The sequence below is a fragment of the Crinia signifera genome, chromosome 4 (assembly GCF_055691185.1).
Source record: "Crinia signifera chromosome 4, ASM5569118v1, whole genome shotgun sequence".
Taxonomy (NCBI): domain Eukaryota; kingdom Metazoa; phylum Chordata; class Amphibia; order Anura; family Myobatrachidae; genus Crinia; species Crinia signifera.
In genome coordinates this window covers 55,435,138-55,455,688 of record NC_139220.1, presented here as the reverse complement: position 1 = coordinate 55,455,688, position 20,551 = coordinate 55,435,138, and the positions used below count along the sequence as shown (strand labels likewise).

Here is a 20,551-nt window from a genome sequence, read left to right as displayed (position 1 = left end):
CCTCAAGGTACACTTGAGGAGTTTAGGTGGTACTTTTATGTTAGCTGGGCGCCCCTTACGTAGTTTGCGTAGTGGTGTATTGAGAATACCAATACACCACTATGCTGGCTACGTAAACTACGTAACTGGAGCTCAGCTAATACATAAAGGGTCATATCCCCACTATCCACGTCATACCCCCAGTGTCCGCGTGGAGTTAATTTTCGAAAGTGTGGCGAGCCACCGAAGCGTGGCGAGCACACGTGGATACGCGGCCCCTCACGGGGCTCGCTGCGCTTGCCATGCTTCGGGCTCGCTGTGCTCGCCACACTTTCTAAAATGACTCCACGCCTACGTGGATAGTGGGGATATGATTGTGTAAGTGTGTGTGTGTGTAGTGTGCATGATACTTACCATCCATGATGTCCCCGGCTCGCCGCTGTCCCGCCCGCCATGACGGTCTTCCCCTGCGCCAGGCTTGTACGCTATTAGTGTAGTGCCGCTGGGGGAGCTGGGAAACCATGTGATGCTCCCCCAGCGGTGATTACGCTAAATCGCCGCCATTGCTGCACTGCCGCCTAGATGTTTCACCCCCGCCCGGCTGGCGCTGAATCCCCGCTGCCCGTCCTTCAACACGAACAATGTAAGTAAACCCCCCCCCCCCCTGTCTGCCCGGCTGCCCCCGCTCGCTGCACAATCCGCGCCCGATATTAGCTGGCCACCCGGAAAATGGCTACGCTGACAATGTAGCTAAAGCTACGTTGTCAGTATAGCGTAGACGGGCGCCCGGCTAACATAAGTACCGTTTAAGTATAGTCATCTGTGCAGTGGACTTTCTATTATATTGATCTGTATCTGTGCTCAAGCATAGAAATCTATAAACCCTGTACTGTTAACGTGCATTGAAGAAAATGTGTTTTGAAAGCTATTTTGCCCACACATAAGTTGATAATATTGCTCTTGGCCAGTAAGCACATTTACTATGAGTACATCACTTATTAAATATGCATGTGTTTTTGTTTTATTCTACGTGTTACCATAGGCAAATTTAGAAGAAGAAATCAATAAATTACAGTATCGTGAACAACAATTGATTTTGACCAATACCAACCAAAGTCGACATGTTGAACGTCTGCTGATGGAAAAGGAGGATCGAGAAAAAGAAGCTTCTGGTTACTGCAATACCTTAGAGGTAGTGCATGTGTGTGTGTGTGTGTGTGTGTGTGTCTTTATGCAATCTTTTCATGCAGTTACATTTTTTATTTTCCTATTAAAAAAATCTGCTTGTGACTTGTAGGGACATGTATGTATATTTATTTCTGCTGATTTAGCAGGTCGCACTGCTTTGCTAACTCAATATTCTTGAATAAATTGGAGGCATAACCGGAAGACACCCAGCCATGGCGTCGTCATATGTAATATGCTGTTCTTGTATGCATTAATTATTGAAAACATAGAATGTTGGCTTTCTTGTTTTAAAGGGATATTTGTATAATGTCTAGATACAGATGAAGATGATTCTTGAATCAGTATTGGGAGCATATGAAATGTGTGGAAGAGGATGATGCACAACTTAGGTACTAGGCACAATAATATACTTGTGAAATACAGAGGCACCACCAGATGGTCTAGCACCTCTTTTAATCAGAACAAATTAATCAGGCGTCGGAGGAAGAGCTCTGCTGTGGCAGTCACACTGCGAGAGGTTTAGGTGGTGATGGGGTGTTAAGGGGAAACTGTCGGGATTGTGCTGATATAACCACTCTCATTGTTGCTCCAACATACTCCACGTGCACCATTCCCTCCTAGAAAGCCATTTGATGGTGCAGCATTGAGATGCAGCGCTACTGGTGCAACTTGTTGTACCAAACTGGCACTAATGGCCATATCGGAGCAACAATGAACGCAACTAAATCTTTGTGGACTTCAAAAATTGCCTTGGTACTTTATCCTGTCTTCCATAGATACTTTATTCGATTATAAAAGAGCATGGTGCACAATCGTGTATAGGATATGTTTGCACACATGTAAGGAATGCATACATAAAAGGAAAAACATAAATTAATGTTGACAAAAGATAAGAGGGAGAAATCGCACACCTGTGCAGTGCTCCAAACTCTATGCAGGAATATCACTGCAAAGAAGTGTACGAATATCACACTCTAATATAGTGCACCTGCGCTCAGTCAAGTCTGAGAGCTCTGTATGCCATATAATTTTATAAGTGCATCTATTCGTAACAGAACATGTTTCACTTGCTCCAGATGCCCAAACAATGCCAATCAGATTGTTTGAAATTTAAGGGAGAAGGTAGTTTAAAATTCACATCTAATTTGTAATACCAAGGTCATGCCCAGGATTTGCCACCTCCTGTATACATGTGAGTGAGAGTTAGATGTATGTATGTTTTGCCACCATTGCCTACATTGAAATTACCACTTTAATGAGCTAGTAGTGAAGTATATTCTCAAAGATCTTTTCTGTTGTGGTTTTTTTTTTTTTTCCAACAAACTACAGAAAGTACGTGAAGCGAACAAAGAGCTACAGGTTCAACTTGACCAAGCACTGCAGCAGGCCCAAGACCCTAACAGTAAAGGCAATTCATTGTTTGCTGAGGTATGTCTGTGTAAACAGTATGTAGAAGAAAGATGTGCATTATACTTTCAAGGACTGAGGAGAAAATGGCTCAGTCGGTAGATAAAGGAAACAAAACTTTTTTTAAGTATATAAATGAAAGGAGAAAATCAAATGGAGGAATAATAAGACTGCGGACAGACACTGAGAATTTGGTGGAGGGAGACAAGGCAATTGCAGATCATCTAAATAATTACTTTTGCTCTGTATTCACTTTAGAAGGAGAAGGGAAGGGACCACAGTTAAGTTGCAAGGACATTCATAAAAATAAGGTAAATGGAGGTACATTTACTAGGGAGAAAGTCCTAACAGAACTTTCAAGACTGAAAGTGGATAAATCAATGGGGCCAGACGGAGTGCATCCAAGGATACTAAAAGAACTAAAAGATGTGTTGGTAGCGCCATTAACAGATTTATTCAATCAGTCACTAGATACAGGTGCAGTTCCAGAGGACTGGAGAAAAGCAAATGTAGTTCCACTGCACAAAAGCGGAAGCAAAGAAGAAGCAAGTAACTACAGACCAGTGAGCCTTACATCAGTAGTAGGGAAAATAATGGAAACACTATTAAAAGAAAGAATAGTGGAATATCTTAAATTAAACAACTTACAGGATCCAAAACAGCATGGTTTTACTGCAGGGAGATCATGCCAAACAAGTCTCATTGACTTTTTTGACTCCGTGACCAAAATACTAGATGAAGGGGGGGCTGTAGATGTGGCATATCTAGACTTTAGTAAGGCATTTGACACTGTCCCACATCGCAGGCTGCTAAATAAACTTGAAAGTGTGGGATTGGATTATAAAACAATTAAATGGATAAGAACCTGGTTGCAGGATAGAAAACAGACAGTTGTCGTAAATGGAGTGCATTCTATGGAGGGACATGTTACCAGTGGAGTACCCCAGGGATCTGTACTTGGACCAGTGCTCTTTAATATCTTTGTTAGTGACATTGCAAATGGTATTGAAGGGAAAGTATGCCTTTTTGCAGATGATACAAAGATATGCAACAGAGTAGACACACCAGGAGGGGTAAATCAAATGACTGATGATCTAAGTAAACTTGAGAATTGGTCAAGAGAATGGCAACTACAGTTTAATGCTAAAAAATGCAAAATTATGCACTTGGGACTCAAAAACCCAAAGGCTCAATATAGTATCAAGGGTACTATAATGGAAACTACTGAGGAGGAAAGAGATCTAGGAGTCACTATTTCAAGTGACTTAAAGGCAGGGAGGCAATGTAACAAAGCAATGAGGAAGGCTAGTCAGATGCTTGGTTGCATAGGGAGAGGAATCAGTAGCAGAAAAAAAGACGTAATAATGCCACTTTATAGGTCATTGGTACGACCTCATCTGGAATACTGTGTCCAGTTCTGGAGGCCATATCTTCAGAAGGATATAAATACATTGGAGAGTGTACAAAGAAGGGCAACTAAAATGGTTCATGGCCTACATCACAAAACTTACCTGGATAGACTAAAAGATCTTAACATGTATAGTTTGGAGCAGAGAAGGGAAAGGGGGGACATGATAGAAATCTTCAAATATATCAAGGGTTTTAACATAGTACAGGTGGGAAATTTTCTTCAAAGGAAAACAAGTAATAAAACACGAGGACATGCACTGAAACTGGAGGTAGGTTCAGGGGAAATGTTAGAAAGAATTACTTCACAGAAAGGGTAGTGGATAAGTGGAATAGCCTCCCATCAGAGGTGGTAGAGGCTAAGACAGTAGAACAATTTAAACATGCTTGGGATAGGCATATGAATATCCTTACAAAGAAATAAGGATTAAAAAGGGTTGAGTTTACCTGAAGGGTAAAAAAGGGGCAGACTAGATGGGCCAAATGGTTCTTATCTGCCGTCAAATTCTATGTTTCTATGTTTCATATAATAAAAATACAATAGTATGATTCGTATGCTATTATAAGGACTGTAGCTGGTAATTTGCCTTGAAATCCCGTTGTTACTCCTTATGCCAATGTTGCCAGAACTATATTTCTTCTTCATACTTCATGGCAGCCATTACATTGGGTTCATCCCTCTCTCCCAATTAGACAGGTAGTTTTTTCCCCCAGGATCTAGCTCCTCCTCGTCCTCTCCCTATATAGCTGAGCACCTCCTTATTATCCATAGTCTTTTTCCTGTCTCCTCTGTCTGTAAACAGGTAGTTAGCTACAGTAAGTGTTTGTTATTTTAGAGTTCCAGCAAGCTGGTTATGCTGCTGGACTTTGGGCAGTGCAAGGATTGCGACGCTTTGCCCTATTAAAGTCCGGGCCGGTGGCATGGATTACATGTATTCCGCGTCCCCTCGCTGCGCTCGCCACGCTTCGGGCTCGGGTTCTCGCTGCACTCTCCACACTTTATAAAATCAACTTCACACCGACGTGGATGTAGTATGAACAGGTCGGGGGGATGCATAACGCGTCCCCTCGCGGGTCTTGCCACAATTAGGGCTGGCGTGGATAGTGGGGATTTGAAAAGGAGGCATTTGTCAGAATGTAATATGGAGCACTGACAAATGCCTCCTTTATTGTGCATAAGACGCACTTGCGCCCGCATACCCCCTTTGTGCACGAGACTCACGTGCTACTGAACCCCCTAACCCCGTCTCCCTGAAGCGGACACGGGCGGGGTTGCCGTACCCTGCCATAATAATTACTGAGACACACCTGTGTCTCAGACAGATGTAGCGCCTCTTCGCCGGCGCCCGCATGATCCCCTCTCCATCGGCGTCCGCAAGAGCAGGGGATCTGGCGGTTACCGGCGCTGTGTGAGAGGCGCTCACTAGGCTTGCCATGGATGCTGGAGACCGAGCTGGGCTGCCACTGAGTCGGTACGCTAGGCAGCCATTGTCCTGTCACTACCCTAGACAGCCGTTGGGCTGCCGTGGAGTCACTATGCTGACAGCGTAGCTTATCCTACGCTGAAAACATAGCGTAGCCGGGTGCAAGTACCAGAGGAAGAATGTGGATCGGTAGAAGTTTACTCTGATAAAGAAGGGTCTGGTGATTCTAGTGCAGAATCCGGTGAAATTTTGGAGGATGAGCGATTGTTTAACCTGGAATTGGTGGAGATGGTGTTAAAAAAAACCCTCTATAAAACTCTGAATTACAAACAGCCAGTAAAAACAGCGTTTGATGCCTTGTTTGAGGATAGATCAAATAAAGGCAGATGTTTTCCCGTACACAAAGTAGTCAAGGACATATTGAAAAAACAATGGCTTAATGTGGATAAACCAGTGGGTCAATTTAAGAGAGTTGATAAGATGTTTCCCATTGATGAGGACTTTTTAAAATGGTGTAGCATCCCAAAGATTGAGCGGCAGTGTCTGAGGTTACTACGCGGACGACTATTCCTTTAGAGGATGGAGCATCCTTAAAGGACGCAAAGGAGAAGAGAATGGAAAGCACCTTGAAAAGGTTACATATTTCTACCTCGGTTTCTATGAAATCAGGCGTGGCCATAGCCTCTCTTTCCAGAGCGCTTAGAATCTGGTGCACCTCGCTGCAAGAAGATGTACAAGATAGAACTTCACGTGAGCAGATCAGTAAGAATCTAGCCTAAGTCCAGTTAGCTGTGGACTATATTTGTGAGGCTTCTTTAGATGTGCTGGACTTTTTGGCTAAGTCACTAACATCAGGTGTTGTAGCCAGAAGGGCCCTATGGTTTAAGTCATGGGCTGCTGATTCCCACTCCAAAAACAAACTGGCCACTCTCCCATATGAAGAGACATTCATTTTTGGGAGCAAGTTGGATCAGATGATCCAGAGAATGTCGGGGGGCAAGTCTGTAAGATTGCCTCAGGACAGAAGGGGAAGAGTCTTGTTGCAGCAAGAGATTATACCATCCAATTTATTCAAGACCACGGGTGGCTGGTAAACTGTGAAAAGAGTTTGCTTATTCCTACACAAAAGATTAAATTCTTAGGAATACTGATAGACACCGTGTCCTTCCAGATATCGTTGTCTGAAAAAAGATGCAAAAAAGTCCAACAGCTAATTTTCTCAGTTCAGGGGAGCTCCCAGGTGTCATTAAGGACAGCAATGAGCTTGCTGTGCAAGGTGGAGGATGACACCATTGCAGTGGTTCCTCTTGAGCTACACGAAGAGGCAAATCGCCCTGGAATGAAGAATACAAATTCCAGATACAATAAAATATTCCCTTGCATGGTGGGAGAGCGAGTGGTTAAGGGCAAGAAAATTGTCACTGGAGAGTCCCCGATACGAAGTGATCACCACAGACGCCAATGCCATAGGCTGGGGGGCACTCGGCCTAGGTAAGACCTGTCAAGGGGTATGGCCACCTCAAGAGGCGGATATCTCATCCACGCACAGGGAGCTAAGAGCAGTCTGGCAAGCAATAAAATTATTCAGCGAAGATTTTACAGGATCTCACCTGCATATCTTTTCAGACGCTACAACAGTTTCATATATCAATCGGCAAGTAGGGACGCAAGGTCAAGTATTAGTGGGAGAAGTACAAAATATCATGACATGGGCAGAAGAAAGTCTTCAATCGATATCAGCACTGCATGTGCCAGGAGAAAACAATCAGGTGGCAGATTTCTTGGCGCATACTGAGGAAGCCAACGGCGAAACACGTGTATTGACGGACCCCAGCCAGAGCAGCAGCAGCGTTTCAGTGCCTATCAGCTCCCCCACCAGCCAGGACACCTCAACCTTCCACACCGGACCCCCGAGGTCCCCCCACATCTAAACGCCAGGACCAGGCGTTTCAGGTATTGGTGTCTCCTGTCCGCGCACAGCGGCAGAGTGACACCTAGTTTAACACAAACGCACAATTCAGTGCTAACTTGTTCAGGACATAAGTGTGTTCCATATATACCTTGAAGCCAGTATAACTAGCAACAGCGCAGGATCACTGTGCCTATCTTGTCTGCAGCAAACGCACAATTCAGTGCTAATTTATCCAGGACATAAACTTGTTCACTAGTCATCTTGAAACCTTCCAGATTAAGGACTGCCAGTATCACTGGCAATAGCATTGGGTTACTGTGCTTCTGCTTTCTTGCAGCAGCCTCCACTGAGATATTCTGTTTGTCAGGGGATATTATTGATAAGTGTCTATACCAGCACAAAGTGACATTGATTTATCTATGTGACATCATTTTTTGTTGAGTATTTCATTCATTTTTTCCAACAAGTGACTTATATATCCCACTGCTTGAATACAGGTGATCAATAAATTGGTGACCTCATCACCTGCATTGTGATTAAAATGTAACATTCTTAACGTCTTGATCCACTTCCCCCTCTCTCTGACTCTCACTCAACTCCTTTTCTCTCCCCGTTCCCCCATCTTCTTTTCTTTCTTCTTTTTTTTCGCCTCTCCTCTTTCCCCCCCCCCCTATTTAATAATTTTCTTCCTCCTTTCTTTTCTCTCCCCCCCCCCCCCCTCCCACGTATATACATTTTTTTTCACTTCCCAATTATTCCTCTACCTGTTAATTACCTCTGTATCGTTAAGGGCACCCACGGTTTACAATGAAGGTAAATCTCTGTTTCTATATACAGTTGTAATTTACCATTACCGGTCCTCGTGATTTCAGAAAACTACATGGTATATAGGTAGCTATAAATGCTCTAACTGCAGTTAACCAGGCAATTGCTGAATGGGAATTTGGTCCTAATTATACCACCATACCTCACTGGAACTGCCCAAAAACTTCCCGAACTTGGAAGCAAAGCAGTGAAGGGCCAGTTCAGTGTTTTAGTGGGAGACCCCTGAAGAAACACTGGTGTGGTATCTAAAAATTGGACAAACTTTATTCCACAATTTGATTGCACTGGATACGCCTACTGCATGAGCAATACAAGCTATAAATACCCAAAAGCTCCGCTGCTGGGGCAACCGATATCCCCCAAGGCAATTCCAGCCACCCAATTGAGGGATACAAACCATTCAACTTCGCCTACAATCACATTGTGTATATATACCAATGATGACAAGGAACTAATGCGCTGAATGGAGATTAACGTGTGAAAAAGCAATTAGTGCTAGCACACTACATTATATTAAAAAAAAAATGTCTCTATTAAATCTATCTGTTTTTCCATTCTATGTAAGGACTCTTGTTACCCTATTTTAATAAGGATCTCAATAAAAGTTAAATTTTAAATTAATATCATATTTACTAACAATAAGAGTGCGCCCACAAAGCTTTTTTCTTTCTTTGGTTCGCTTCTCCCAAGTGAACAAAAAAAACCCCTACTCAGTTATAATACTGAATTTTGGGGCGCACCACCAATCAATGACTATCAGAATCTACTACAGATAGTCCTCCACATTGGTTCTTTGATTAATACCTTATCATATCTCTCAGTCTGTGCGGGTTCAACCACACCCTCCCCACCAAGATTTCCTGAGTCGCAGAAGTGTGGTGCCAGAGGATTGGGAGCTGAAAGAGTCGGTGTTTCAGTTGATAAGTCATCATTCAACAGGAAACTTCCTCAATTCTTCTCCAGATACCCAATACAGAGATGGAAATTCTCCCTAGCGTATGTCTTCCCTCTGTTTTCTCTCATCCACAGAGGTTTGTGGAAGGTCAGAACAGAAAGGAGCCAAGTCATAATTGTGCTACCGTATTGGTCCAGGAGGGCTTGGTTCCCTATGGTGGAGAGCATGGCAATAGCGGATCCGTTGTTCCTGCTAGTATCTGTGGACCTCCTCAGTCAGGGTCCTGTCAATTGCCAAGAGCCTCAGAAGTTGTGTTTGACGGCTTGGAGATTGAGAAGCAACAGCAAATGAGTAAGATTCTGTCCCCTGAAGTTGTTAAAGTACTTCTTCAATCTAGGAAGGTGGTTTCATCAGCTATCTACTACAGAATATGAAAGATATTTGCAAAGTGGTCCAAGGGCAAGTTTTGTTTTCCTAAAGCAAATATATTGCATGTGTTACAATTCCTTTGTGATGGTTTCAACAAAGGGTTAGCAGTATCCACGCTGAAGGTACATATTTTGTCCTTGAGTGCATTACTGGATAGAAGACTTGCAGAACATAGGGCCTTATTCTAGTTCACTCTTAGAGGCAAATTCCTTCTCAGATGGACAAAACCATGTGCACTGCAGGGGGCAGATGTAATGGGTGCAGATAGAATTAGATTTGGGTGAGTTATTTTGTTTCGTTCAGGAATACTAACTGACTGCTTTATTTCTACACTGCAATATATATCTCACTTTGAAGAAAAACCCCACCCAAATCTAATTCTCTCTGCACATGTTATATCTGCCCCACCTGCAGTGCACATGGTTTTGTCCATTTGAGAAGGAATTTGCCTCTAAGAGTGAACTAGAATAAGGCCCATAGTCTGGTGAACAGATTTTGCCAGGCTATTAAGAGGTCTATGGTTCCTCAATGGGACCTTCATTTAGTTTTAAATGGATTAATGTTGGCTTCTTTTGAGCCATTGGATAGAGTCAGTTTGAAATTTCTGACATGGAAGGTTGCCTTCCTGGTGGCAGTTACGTCAGCTAGAAGAGTGGATGAGCTGCAGACCTTGTGCATGAAAGATCAATATCTGAAGATTTTTCCAGGACAGAGTGGTTCTTAGGACTAAGCCATCATTTCTGCCCAAAGTAGTATCCTCTTTCCATTTGAATCAAGAGATTGTGTTGCCGTGCTTTTGCCCGAATCCTTCGAACAAGAAGGAAGAGAACTTACATACTTCTTCTGTCGTCAGGGCCATCAAAATTTATTTGGATAGGTCTGTCAGTTTTAGGCAGACTGAAGCTTTATTTGTAATTCCACATGGAACAAAGAAAGGATTTGTTCCGTCGAAACAAACTATTTCAAGATGGCTCAAAGAAGTAATTTTGTTCACCTACAAGAAAGTAGGGTGTATGGTTCCAGAAGGAATTAAAGCACACTCAACAAGGGCAATGGCGGTTTTGTGGGCGAGAGAGGCAAAAGTTTCGGCCAAAGACATATGCCAGGTGGCCACTTGGTCATCACTGCACACCTTCTCCAAACATTATGCTCTGGATGTTTCCGAGACCCGATTTGGAAGTGAAGTATTGAGACAAGCTTTGGCTTGAGGTATTGTATAACCCTCCCTACTGCTTTGGTACATCCCAATGTAATGGCTGCCATGAGGTATGAAGAAGAAAGCAATGGATTATACTTACGATAATGCCTTTTTTCTTTGGAATACTTCATGGCAGCCCATATTTTTTAGCCCTCCCTGTCTGTGTTTTTCCCTAGGATCTGGGCGGAGAAATTCAAAGACTATGTATAATAGGGAGGTGCTCAGCTATATAGGGACAGGAAGAGGAGGAGCTAGATCTTAGGGGAAAAAAATACTTGTCTAATTGGGAGAGAGAGATGGATGAACCCAATGTAATGGCTGCCATGAAGTACTCAGAAGAAAAAGGCATTATCGTAAGTATAATCCGTTGCTTTTCCCAAGTTTAACCCCTTGAGTGGTGGGTTTTGCTGGGGCAGGACAAACCTACCAGGGAAGGCTTGTCCTGCCCCACTAAAACCCACCACAGAACATATGGCTACCCCGCACCGTCAATTCCCTCTTCCTCCTCATCTCACCTCCGGCGTACGCCGGAGCTCCCCTGCTGCTGACCCAGCCGGCATTCACAGCAGACAGAATGAGTCCCCCTGAACATCCTTGAGCATGCCTCCTACTCACTGCAACTAATGGCGGCAGGGCAGCTGCAGGGGAGCTACAGTGTACGATTGCTGGAGCGGAGGGGCGAGGGACAGAAGGGGCTAACACTGTCAGGGGGGGGGGGTGCCCGGAGAGGTGATGTGACCAGTGGTGCACAGCTGCCGTCACCATTGGTGCACACCTTCATATTGGTGGTAGGCGACAGCGCAGCTGAGCCTGTAAAATTTCCGAAGTGGTTAATGCAACTACACAGGCATATACTGGAACATATATTTCCACCTTTGCACGAAGTCCATTTAATTTAAAACTTTGTAAATCCACTCAAAACACATGCAAATTGACATTAGAAATCTACTATAATTTGTGAAGTGGGAGATTGATTTCATGGGAATGAGTCACTTGATACATTTAGGGCCACGCTTCTTGCACAAGGAAAAAAAACTTGTAGCATTGGACCTTTACACCTTGAGCTATTCTATTAGAATTTTTTTTTTTTTCCTTGTGCGGTAATAGTTTTATGTTGTGCAACATTCGGTTTGGGTGAGACCAGATTTGCCTAGAATACCATTATCCATTTTATCAGTCATTGTACTTTTTTCCCCCAGGTGGAAGACCGCAGAGCAGAAATGGAGCGACAGCTGATTAGCATGAAAGTTCAGTATCAGTCTCTTCAGAAACAGCATGCCTTCTCCAGACAGCAAATGCACAGAATGAAGGTATGACTGCCACAATAATGTTTTAGTGACATTAGTCTTAAGCAAAACAACCTTAATGGCCGCAGCTTTTCCATAATGTTGTAGCCACAGCACTTCTCACTTTTGGTATTTATTGGTTATGCTTGAGATTCTTTTGAAGTTCTTGGCAGTCCTGACTCTCCTGCTGTATGTGGTGCGAGTAGATTAGTTAGTGTGAATTTGTTCAAAGTGAAGGATGACGTGTGATGGAGTAGGGTGGCTGTAGACAGAGGACCCACCCTTTAAAGCTGGCAGAAGCATTATGAAGAGAAGTAAAGCCCCTTCATACACTATGCAACTTTTCCAAGGGGAGAAGTTGCACGCGATGCCCCTTGAACTGACCAGGAGCTTCCGGATGGCAGGATCACATACAATATATTGTATACGGTTCTTTTTGCATATATGTTATGTACTATGCGTTCCCATTCCCCGCTGCCGGGAGGCTGTCTTGATTCAGAGGTTGCAGCGCATCCAATCTCCGATCCAATATGCACTGGACACCGGATCAGATGTCAAACACGTGATTTTAACACTTTTCACCCGATTTCTCGATCCGTCGGAATCAGGTAAAAAGTGGCCAAATTGCACTAGTGTATGGCCAGGTTAAGGGGGTATTCAATGTCAGGGTCACGGCAGTCGAGCTTGCTCGACCGCCGTGACCCAGTCCCGTTCTCGGTCAGCTCGACCAAGAACACGCAGGCGGGATTCAATGTCCCGCCTGCCGGGGAGCGAAAAGGGGGCGTGGCCGCGAGTTGCGGCCGGGAAGAGGCGAGCTGCAGCCGGCAGCTCGTCACTTCCCGGCTGTTCCCGGCTGTTCTCGGCAGAACGAGCCCGACAGCTAGTGATGTCGGGCTCGTTCTGCCGAGATACCCTGCTCAATGCTGTCGGGGAAGACAGCATTGAATAGGGCCCGGCGGGCATCTCCCCGATGGGAGGTGCTCGCCGGAGATTGAATATGCCCCTTAGTCATTTGTTTTTTTTTCTTTGATCATCCTTTTGTGGGGCACTTTATCCAACAAAACTATAAGTCGGGTGGTCAGCCTCGTTTCAATGTTTACATCCAAATTAAATCTCCAAATTAGTTCTTAACAGAATGGGAGTTTTGGTTCAAAGTCCATTTAGACAATGCACCTCATGAAAAATGGAAACTATTCATAATAGATTGAAACCCTTATATGAATTCAATATAGGGATGTGCTTGGATAGATGCAAGGATCCACTTTATTATATATAGTGTGGAAAACCATAAATGTATGGGATAAAGTGGATCTTTGCATCTATCCAAGCACATCCCTATATTGAATTCATATAAGGGTTTCAATTTATTTATTATGAATAGTTTCCATTTTTCATGAGGTGCATTGTCTAAATGGACTTCGAACCAAAACTCCCATTCTGTTAAGAACTCATTTGGAGACTAAGTATTTTTGTAATTTGGATGTACACATTTAAACAAGGCTGAGCGCCAAACCTGTGGCTTTGTTGGTTATTGCATTCTGTGTAAAGATTAGGTATTGTCCTTTTGTACAGGTAGCAGCACCGACCTTTTGTTTGGGCTTAGGAACTTCTGAAATGCTTTTTTGTTTGCGAGTTATAGTAGTTTTGACAGTGTAAGAATCTGAAACTCCTCTCCCTCTATCCACTGATATGCTGGGAATCCATTTCTTTATAATTGGCTGCAGAAGCAGTGGGGGTTATTCTGGGTTATTCGCTAGGCTGCGAATTCGCAGCCTTGTGAGTCCACTGAACCCCGCCCGGCGAATGAACGCCCACGTGCCTCCCCCTCGAAGTGCCGGTTCGCCTGCACAGGCTGCGAATGGATAGGCTCCTCCCCCTCCTATGCCCTACCTCCGCTCTGAGGCTGCCAGTTTTGCGTTTGGTACTGGCAGGAGCCAGAGCACCTTTTAGTAACTGGGGGCTGCTTTATGTAGCCTAACTTTTATTTTATGATTTATTTTATAGTCTTACTAGATGGCAGCGCTGGGCTTCTAATAGACACCTTACCGAAAAAAACACACAAATAGAAACAGCGCTTGTGCAGAATAATTATACATATTTAATAAAGATAAAATAAACTCATAAAATTAATCATAAAATTCAGCAGCTATCAACTGGTTAAACAATCAGTTACCATATTGTATCCCCTCAAACTTCCTTACTATTGGTTAGTGCATGCATGCAAATTGAACTCCAAGCAATAAGCTTTTAGAAGATTAGTGGAATAGTTCTATTGGGGTAAGTCCAACCTATGTGCATATGGTGTTAGTGGCAATTCAGTTGGGGTAAGGGTAAGGGTCTCAGCCTCCAGACCCCGGTGGATCACTCCGACCGCTGGTGCAGTCCAAAAGTATGCCGTCTTATCCAAGAGTCACCACCAGTTCCGGTTGTACAGCTGCTGATTGTAGCCCCCGCACTCCTCTACGCGTTTCTCCGCCTCACAGAATACTCAGCGGCTTTCTCAGGAGATAGATGTTCGCCATAGTGCAGTTCTGGGATTTATAGTGCGTTCTTCCGAACTGTGCATGCGCCGGACACTCCGGCCGGGCTCAGTTTCCGCCTCACATCATTATGCATACCAGACCTCTTTATCGGGTCTTTTACGTTCCTTTCATAGGAAGTTAGGGGAGTTCTTATGCGTTCCAGACCTCCTTAGTGAGTACATTTTGCGTTCCACTTATATATGGCCATATAGCATGATATTAAGCATCGCTATTTTAACACAGTATTGTCTGTTCTTTTTTAGACATATAATGTTGTAATAATTAGGATATTGCACTTGGCTAACTATTTTCCGTATTTAGGGGAGTCATACTAATTTATAACTATACAAATATAACAATATATGAAAAGCCATTAATACTATATAAGAACATATACATTATAAGCGAGACATGTCAACGTCTATATCGGTGTCTTTCAACATCTAACACCAGATTATAAAACCATAGATATTCTAACCAACAATATTCATGAATACACATAAACAATATTGGTTCCATATAGACCCATCGTTGGTTCCACATGAAAACATTATTAATCGTATGGAACCACACTCAACGAACACATTTAATCTTTCACATAAATTACTGTTAAATATTCTATCTTATCACCAAGGACCAGGAAATATTTTCACAAACTTTATTCAATATTTAGTTTGTATACTTTACATATAACCTCCCCCCATCCAATTTGTTGTGATTGATCGCATGCGTTCCTGCTTCCCGCCTGTCTCACCGCCAGGAGGGAGCACCCAGATCTGGGGGTCGGACTGACAGCTGGTCCGACCACCTGCTCAGGTCCGATGTGCACGGGACCATCCATCAGACCAGACGACCTGTCCGGGACAGTCAGTTTGGTCACTTTTTTTTATTACAGATAACAAATTTTATTCTTCGGCACTCGTGAAACACACGGAGCAGCCAGGCACCAAACCTTTTGCCTCCTGGGCAACATAGGCTCCTCCCCCTCCTATGCCCTGCCTCCACTCTGAGGCTGCCAGTTTTGCGTTTTGTACTGGCAGGAGCCAGAGCACCTTTCAGTAACTGGCGGATGCTTTATGTAGCCTAACTTTTTTATTTTATGATTTATTTTATAGTCTTATTTTTACCCTAGATGGCAGCGCTGGGCTTCTAATAGACACCAGCCATCCTGCTTCATCACCCGGCGCCGGTGGATGCAGCACTGCACATCGGGGAGAGACTTCAACTGGGTCCCTGGGCACTGGAGGGACCGCAGCCGGATGCTGTGGACAGCAGATAATGGCGGCTTCCTGCGCACAGGGAGATGTCAGTGTCTCTCTGCGCATTGAGATGCCAGCAGCTCCGAGTGCAGTGGGGCGCTGGGCTGCACTGGCTGCAGGTGTCTGGCCACACCATTCTCCACCCTAGACCACCAGGGAAGCTGGCGGCAGTGCCAGATCCCCACCACTGTACTTGCACTGTGAGGGGTCCATTTCTCCGGAGATCTCTGTCAGTAGGAGGAGGAAGCTTTCACCGCTAGCTCCTCCCCCGGGGTTACTGGTGAAGATCTCCTCACAGGCTTCCCGCCAGGACCTTTCTTCCCTCTCTCAGACACAGCCAGTGACACGGAACGGACATTGCCCAGTCCGGAGTCTGTTTGTAGAGTTAGTGTTCCTGCCCCCGGGTGCCTCTCCTCCAAGCTTCAGCTGCTGCTGTTTGAGTTGAGCTGCATAGTGTGTACTGTGTGCTTGCACTGTTGGCTCTCCTTTTTAACACTTCGCTGCCTGTACTTTTATAAGGGTACACACGGTGAGATATGCACTATTTTTCAAAACTTTCTACTTGTCCCAGATCTGATCTTTTTCTTCAAAAGGGGTTAGAAGCCGGTTTACGGCTTTCTGCCTTGAAAGTCCAGATTTCGGCCTTGTTCATCCTGTTCAGGAGGATAAGGCTGTCCTCAGGACCAGACCAGGTCATCTTCCAAAGGTAGTGTCTAGGTTCCATGTGAACTTGGAAATTGTGGTCCTAGCCTTTCAAAGGGTCCAGGGTCTCTGCTGAGCAATCTTCCCTGGATGTAGTCCGTCCTCTTCATATCTCCTGTCCGAAGAACCAGGAATATTAGGAGATCTGATGTGCTGTTTATCCTGTACTGTTTTCACAAGCATGGTTGGCCTGCGACTAAGCAGACCATAGCCTGCTGGCTTCATTCTGTCATTTGGCAGGCATACCTGGACTCGTCTCTTCAGTTCCTTAAGGGGTTTGTGCTCATTCCACTAGGTTTGTGGGTGCTTCATGGACTGTTAGGGGTGGAGCAGATTTGTAGAGCGGCGACCTGGTTGTCCATTAATGCCTTTGTGCGTTTTTGTGCTTTTGACACTTTTGCTTCCCAAGACTCAGCCTTTGGGCTTAATGCAGCACAGGTGCTTCCCCACCCTTTGATGTGTTGCTTAAGGATGGTCCAGCATCAGCCCTGTGTCTCCTGAGTGCCGAAGAATACAGGGATATTTGTCTTACCTGTTAAATCTTTCTTTAAGGTACTCAGGAGACACAGGGATCCCTCCCTGCCACGCCTGCTTTAGTTTGGCATTTTCTGTTTATTTGTTCTGTAGTCGCTTTTGTTGTGTGGACTTGAATGTTGGTCTCCAGTGTTTTGGAGCTGTTTGAATGTAGTTCTCCTTTCTTTCTTTCTTTCTTTCTTTCTTTCTTTCTTTCTTTCTTTCTTTCTTTCTTTCTTTCTTTCTTTCTTTCTTTCTTTCTTTCTTTCCTTCCTTCCTTCCTTCCTTCCTTCCTTCCTTCCTTCCTTCCTTCCTTCCTTCCTTCCTTCCTTCCTTCCTTCCTTCCTTCCTTCCTTCCTTCCTTCCATCCTCCTGATTTGGGCTTGCTAACCAAAACTGATGGCCTCAGGGTAGATGTGGGGCATAGGAGGGGAAGGAGCCTGGGCAAAAGGTTTAACTGGTTTGGTGTCAGCCTACTCCATCTTCTACAACCCAGCTTTAGCTCTGTGTCTCCTGAGTGCCTTGAAGAAAGAGATTTAACTGGTAAGACATAAATCTCCCTTTGGTTCTGTTTTACATGAACCTCTCAGGGAAATTTTGGTTTTCCTTGGGTTCTAATTCATTTAAAAAGTAGGTAAACTGGGTAGACAGACATTATGGCAGCAGGCTGGAGCTAAACTTTGTATGAATAGACTTGCATTGCTCCCCGGTTGAACTTGAGGTGAGTGGTTCTGAAATTCTTATATGGAAACTATGGCCAGTGTCCGATTGTCTGCTTTAATTTACCTCACATTGAAAATGGTTCAAGGGCCCAAAAATATATCCAATTTCGTTCCAAGACCCATGCATTATCGCAAAAAAAGTGGCTCTCTTGAGGCATCCGAAGCATTATGCCCAATAACTCCAGCTTATCGGGGCTAACTGGATAGCCTCAGCCAAATATATTACCTACGATAAATTGCTACCTACAGCTAATTTGTCACCAGCCTATCTCTCTTGGTCATCCCTACAGTAAGTAGAGGTTCAGAATTTTGGGTTGATCTGGCATATCTCCATATATAATTCTTCACGAACATAGGGCTTTTCTAGTCAAAATCTTCCTTCCTGCTAAACATTTTTGTTCTGCTTCCATTTAACTCAATATTATTGTTATGATTATTATTATTATTCGGTCTTCGGAAGATAAATCATTTTTTATTTGCTGGATGATGTTAAGTCTTTGAACACTTATGTTTATAAGTCTCAAGAACTTTGCTATACTGTGACGCCTGCACAAGTTATTAGTCTGTATTTACTAATACCCTTTTCACATCGCAACTAATTACCGGGTACAAGCCGTTTTTATCCGGTAATTAGTGCGATGTGAAAGGCGGTTACGTGTCCCTTAAACGGGTAGCAACACAGCAATTTGAACTGGTAAGAAAGCAGAGTTCTTACCGGTTCTTTGCCGTTTTGCTTGGCGGTGGGAACAGGTTAAACGGGTCGAGCAACCCGTTTCCCTTTCACTCTGTGGAGGAGGCACCCAAGATGATGCGCCAACTCCCTGCCGCTCCCCCGATTGACGCCATCAAACCGGCGCTGTGGAGATGTGAACATCTCGAAATGCAGGTTCGCGCCGGGACTGACCCGTTTCAAAGTCCCAGTGCAAACCTTCATTTTGCAATATGAAAGCAGCATAGGACTATTCTTGCTTTCTTAAATAATTAATCAGTAGCAGAAAATGCCTTTCCTGAAAATGTGATAGCACATGCTACCAAAATGGCTTGTTCCTTGTCTGTAGCAGAGGTCATCTAACTTAGCAGGGCTATGATTTATGTGGTTACTGTCTGGTCAGGCTTGGGTTGCTTGGTTTTTCCCTCATTGGGATTATATAGCCTCATTGGGATTATATAGCCCCATTGGTGAGTGCTTTGTGGGCCATGTACTCCAAGCTGAGCAGATTCCTTGTCCACACTTCCCGACATTTACGGTACACAGTAGTTTTATTTCTAAGGTAGCGGTTTATAGATACATGTACAGATGTGTCTACATATATCTATTGCACATCTCATTGCACATTAAACAGTCCTTCTTTTCATGACCTGCCCTTGTTTTCCTGGGAAACACTATAGCACCAGGTGTTAGTGAGCCGGAAGTTCCCATTCAACTCTGCTCATGCCACGCATTTTGCAATGTATGGCGTATTTAGGATAGATGTATGAGAACGCATCTGTATGTGTTGTGCATCTTTAAGATTGTTCCCTGGGTGTGGGGTATACCAAATTGGACCTAGAAGGAATGAGCATTTTTGTACTTGAGTAAGTGCTTTTCTCTGTATCCATTTGGCCGACATGGTGTATTCCCCCTTCTTAGCTTGTTTACTGTATTTGCTGTTGTGTTATGTTTTTGTTATCTTAAGTGCTATTTTAGATAATAGTTAATGATGTATTGCATGGAGGGGCTATAGAAGGAGGGAATCTACATTGAAATGAGTTGTAAATGTTTGGGAGCCAGTTTCTGCACAGTGCTATCTATACACCAAGGTGTCCACTTTTTTTTTATATAGAAATGACTGTGGGTGTTATTTCACAGCTGCTTTGTGGTACATTACTGTCCATTTATTAATTAAGTTTTTGATGGCTTTCAAAACTTGTTTGAAATTCTTTTGTCCAATAGGTGCAAATAGCAACATTACTGCAGCTGAAGGGTAGTCATGCTGACCATGATCAGCTGGAGCGCTTGCAGTCAATGGTTGAACAAAAGAACAGTGAAATTGAGAAACTTCTTGTGAAAGTGCACCAACTGGAAAAATATCAGGTATGTCCCTAGAAAAAAAAAACCTAATCCTTGATTCAAAAGCATCTACAGTATACTTTGATTAGAATTGATATGATCAGGCTGCAGTCACGTGGGTATTCTAATTATAACCAAAGTCATTTATTAATTTTCAGAAAATGTAATAGGATGACAGAAATGATTGCATATTTATTTCTAATGTACCCTTTTTTTTTAATGTAGCAAGGTATTGAAAGTGGATCTGTGAAGAACAGCACTGATCCTTTGGTACAAGGTGATCATGTCTATTACGTGGATTTACTTAAAATGAAACTTGAGAATTCCAGGTGTGTAATACATCTATTATCACTCTTTGCAATCTTTTATTCCCAAGGCACCACAAGAGTTCTAGATCATCTTACTAAGTCAACTTAAAAATGACATGGGTATACAGTGTACAATAAAGAGTGATACAGACAAGTGTGGAGGGCTTCAGAGAAAATCTGAGTTTTAATGTTTCCTTGAAGTGTCATGTCTGATCCATGGTATTGAGTCCAGAGAATTGGGGAAGATGGGAGCAAGGGAAAGTCATCAGTGAGGAGGAAATGAATCATTGACTGAGTGAGCAGCAGATTGTGAGTGGGAGTCGAGATTTAGGAAGGTGAAGGTTGAGGGCTTACATACAGTTCAACTGTTGATCAAATATTTAAAGTACCTGATAAAGAACAAAAAACTCCTTCCAGACTGGTTAAACACCTTTATGGACATATCTGTTTTCTTGGATTGCAGATACTGTTAAATGTTTATCCTTATGGATGTTAGCTTTAGTGGAAGGATTTAGGGATAGGCTT

The 20,551-nt window shown here is 43.6% G+C and overlaps 1 protein-coding gene across 3 annotated transcripts in view; it reads left to right on the top strand.

The window, feature by feature from the left end:
* The window catches only part of SPDL1 (spindle apparatus coiled-coil protein 1), a 100,766-nt gene that overhangs the window by 64,077 nt on the left and 16,138 nt on the right, over positions 1-20,551 (top strand). For all 3 annotated transcript variants that reach the window (XM_083181787.1, XM_083181786.1, XM_083181785.1), the window contains exons 5-9: positions 1,022-1,171; positions 2,497-2,595; positions 11,864-11,974; positions 19,602-19,742; positions 19,944-20,047. In XM_083181787.1, coding sequence (XP_083037913.1) covers positions 1,022-1,171; positions 2,497-2,595; positions 11,864-11,974; positions 19,602-19,742; positions 19,944-20,047 — 605 coding nt within the window. The remainder of the gene's footprint in view (positions 1-1,021; positions 1,172-2,496; positions 2,596-11,863; positions 11,975-19,601; positions 19,743-19,943; positions 20,048-20,551) is intronic.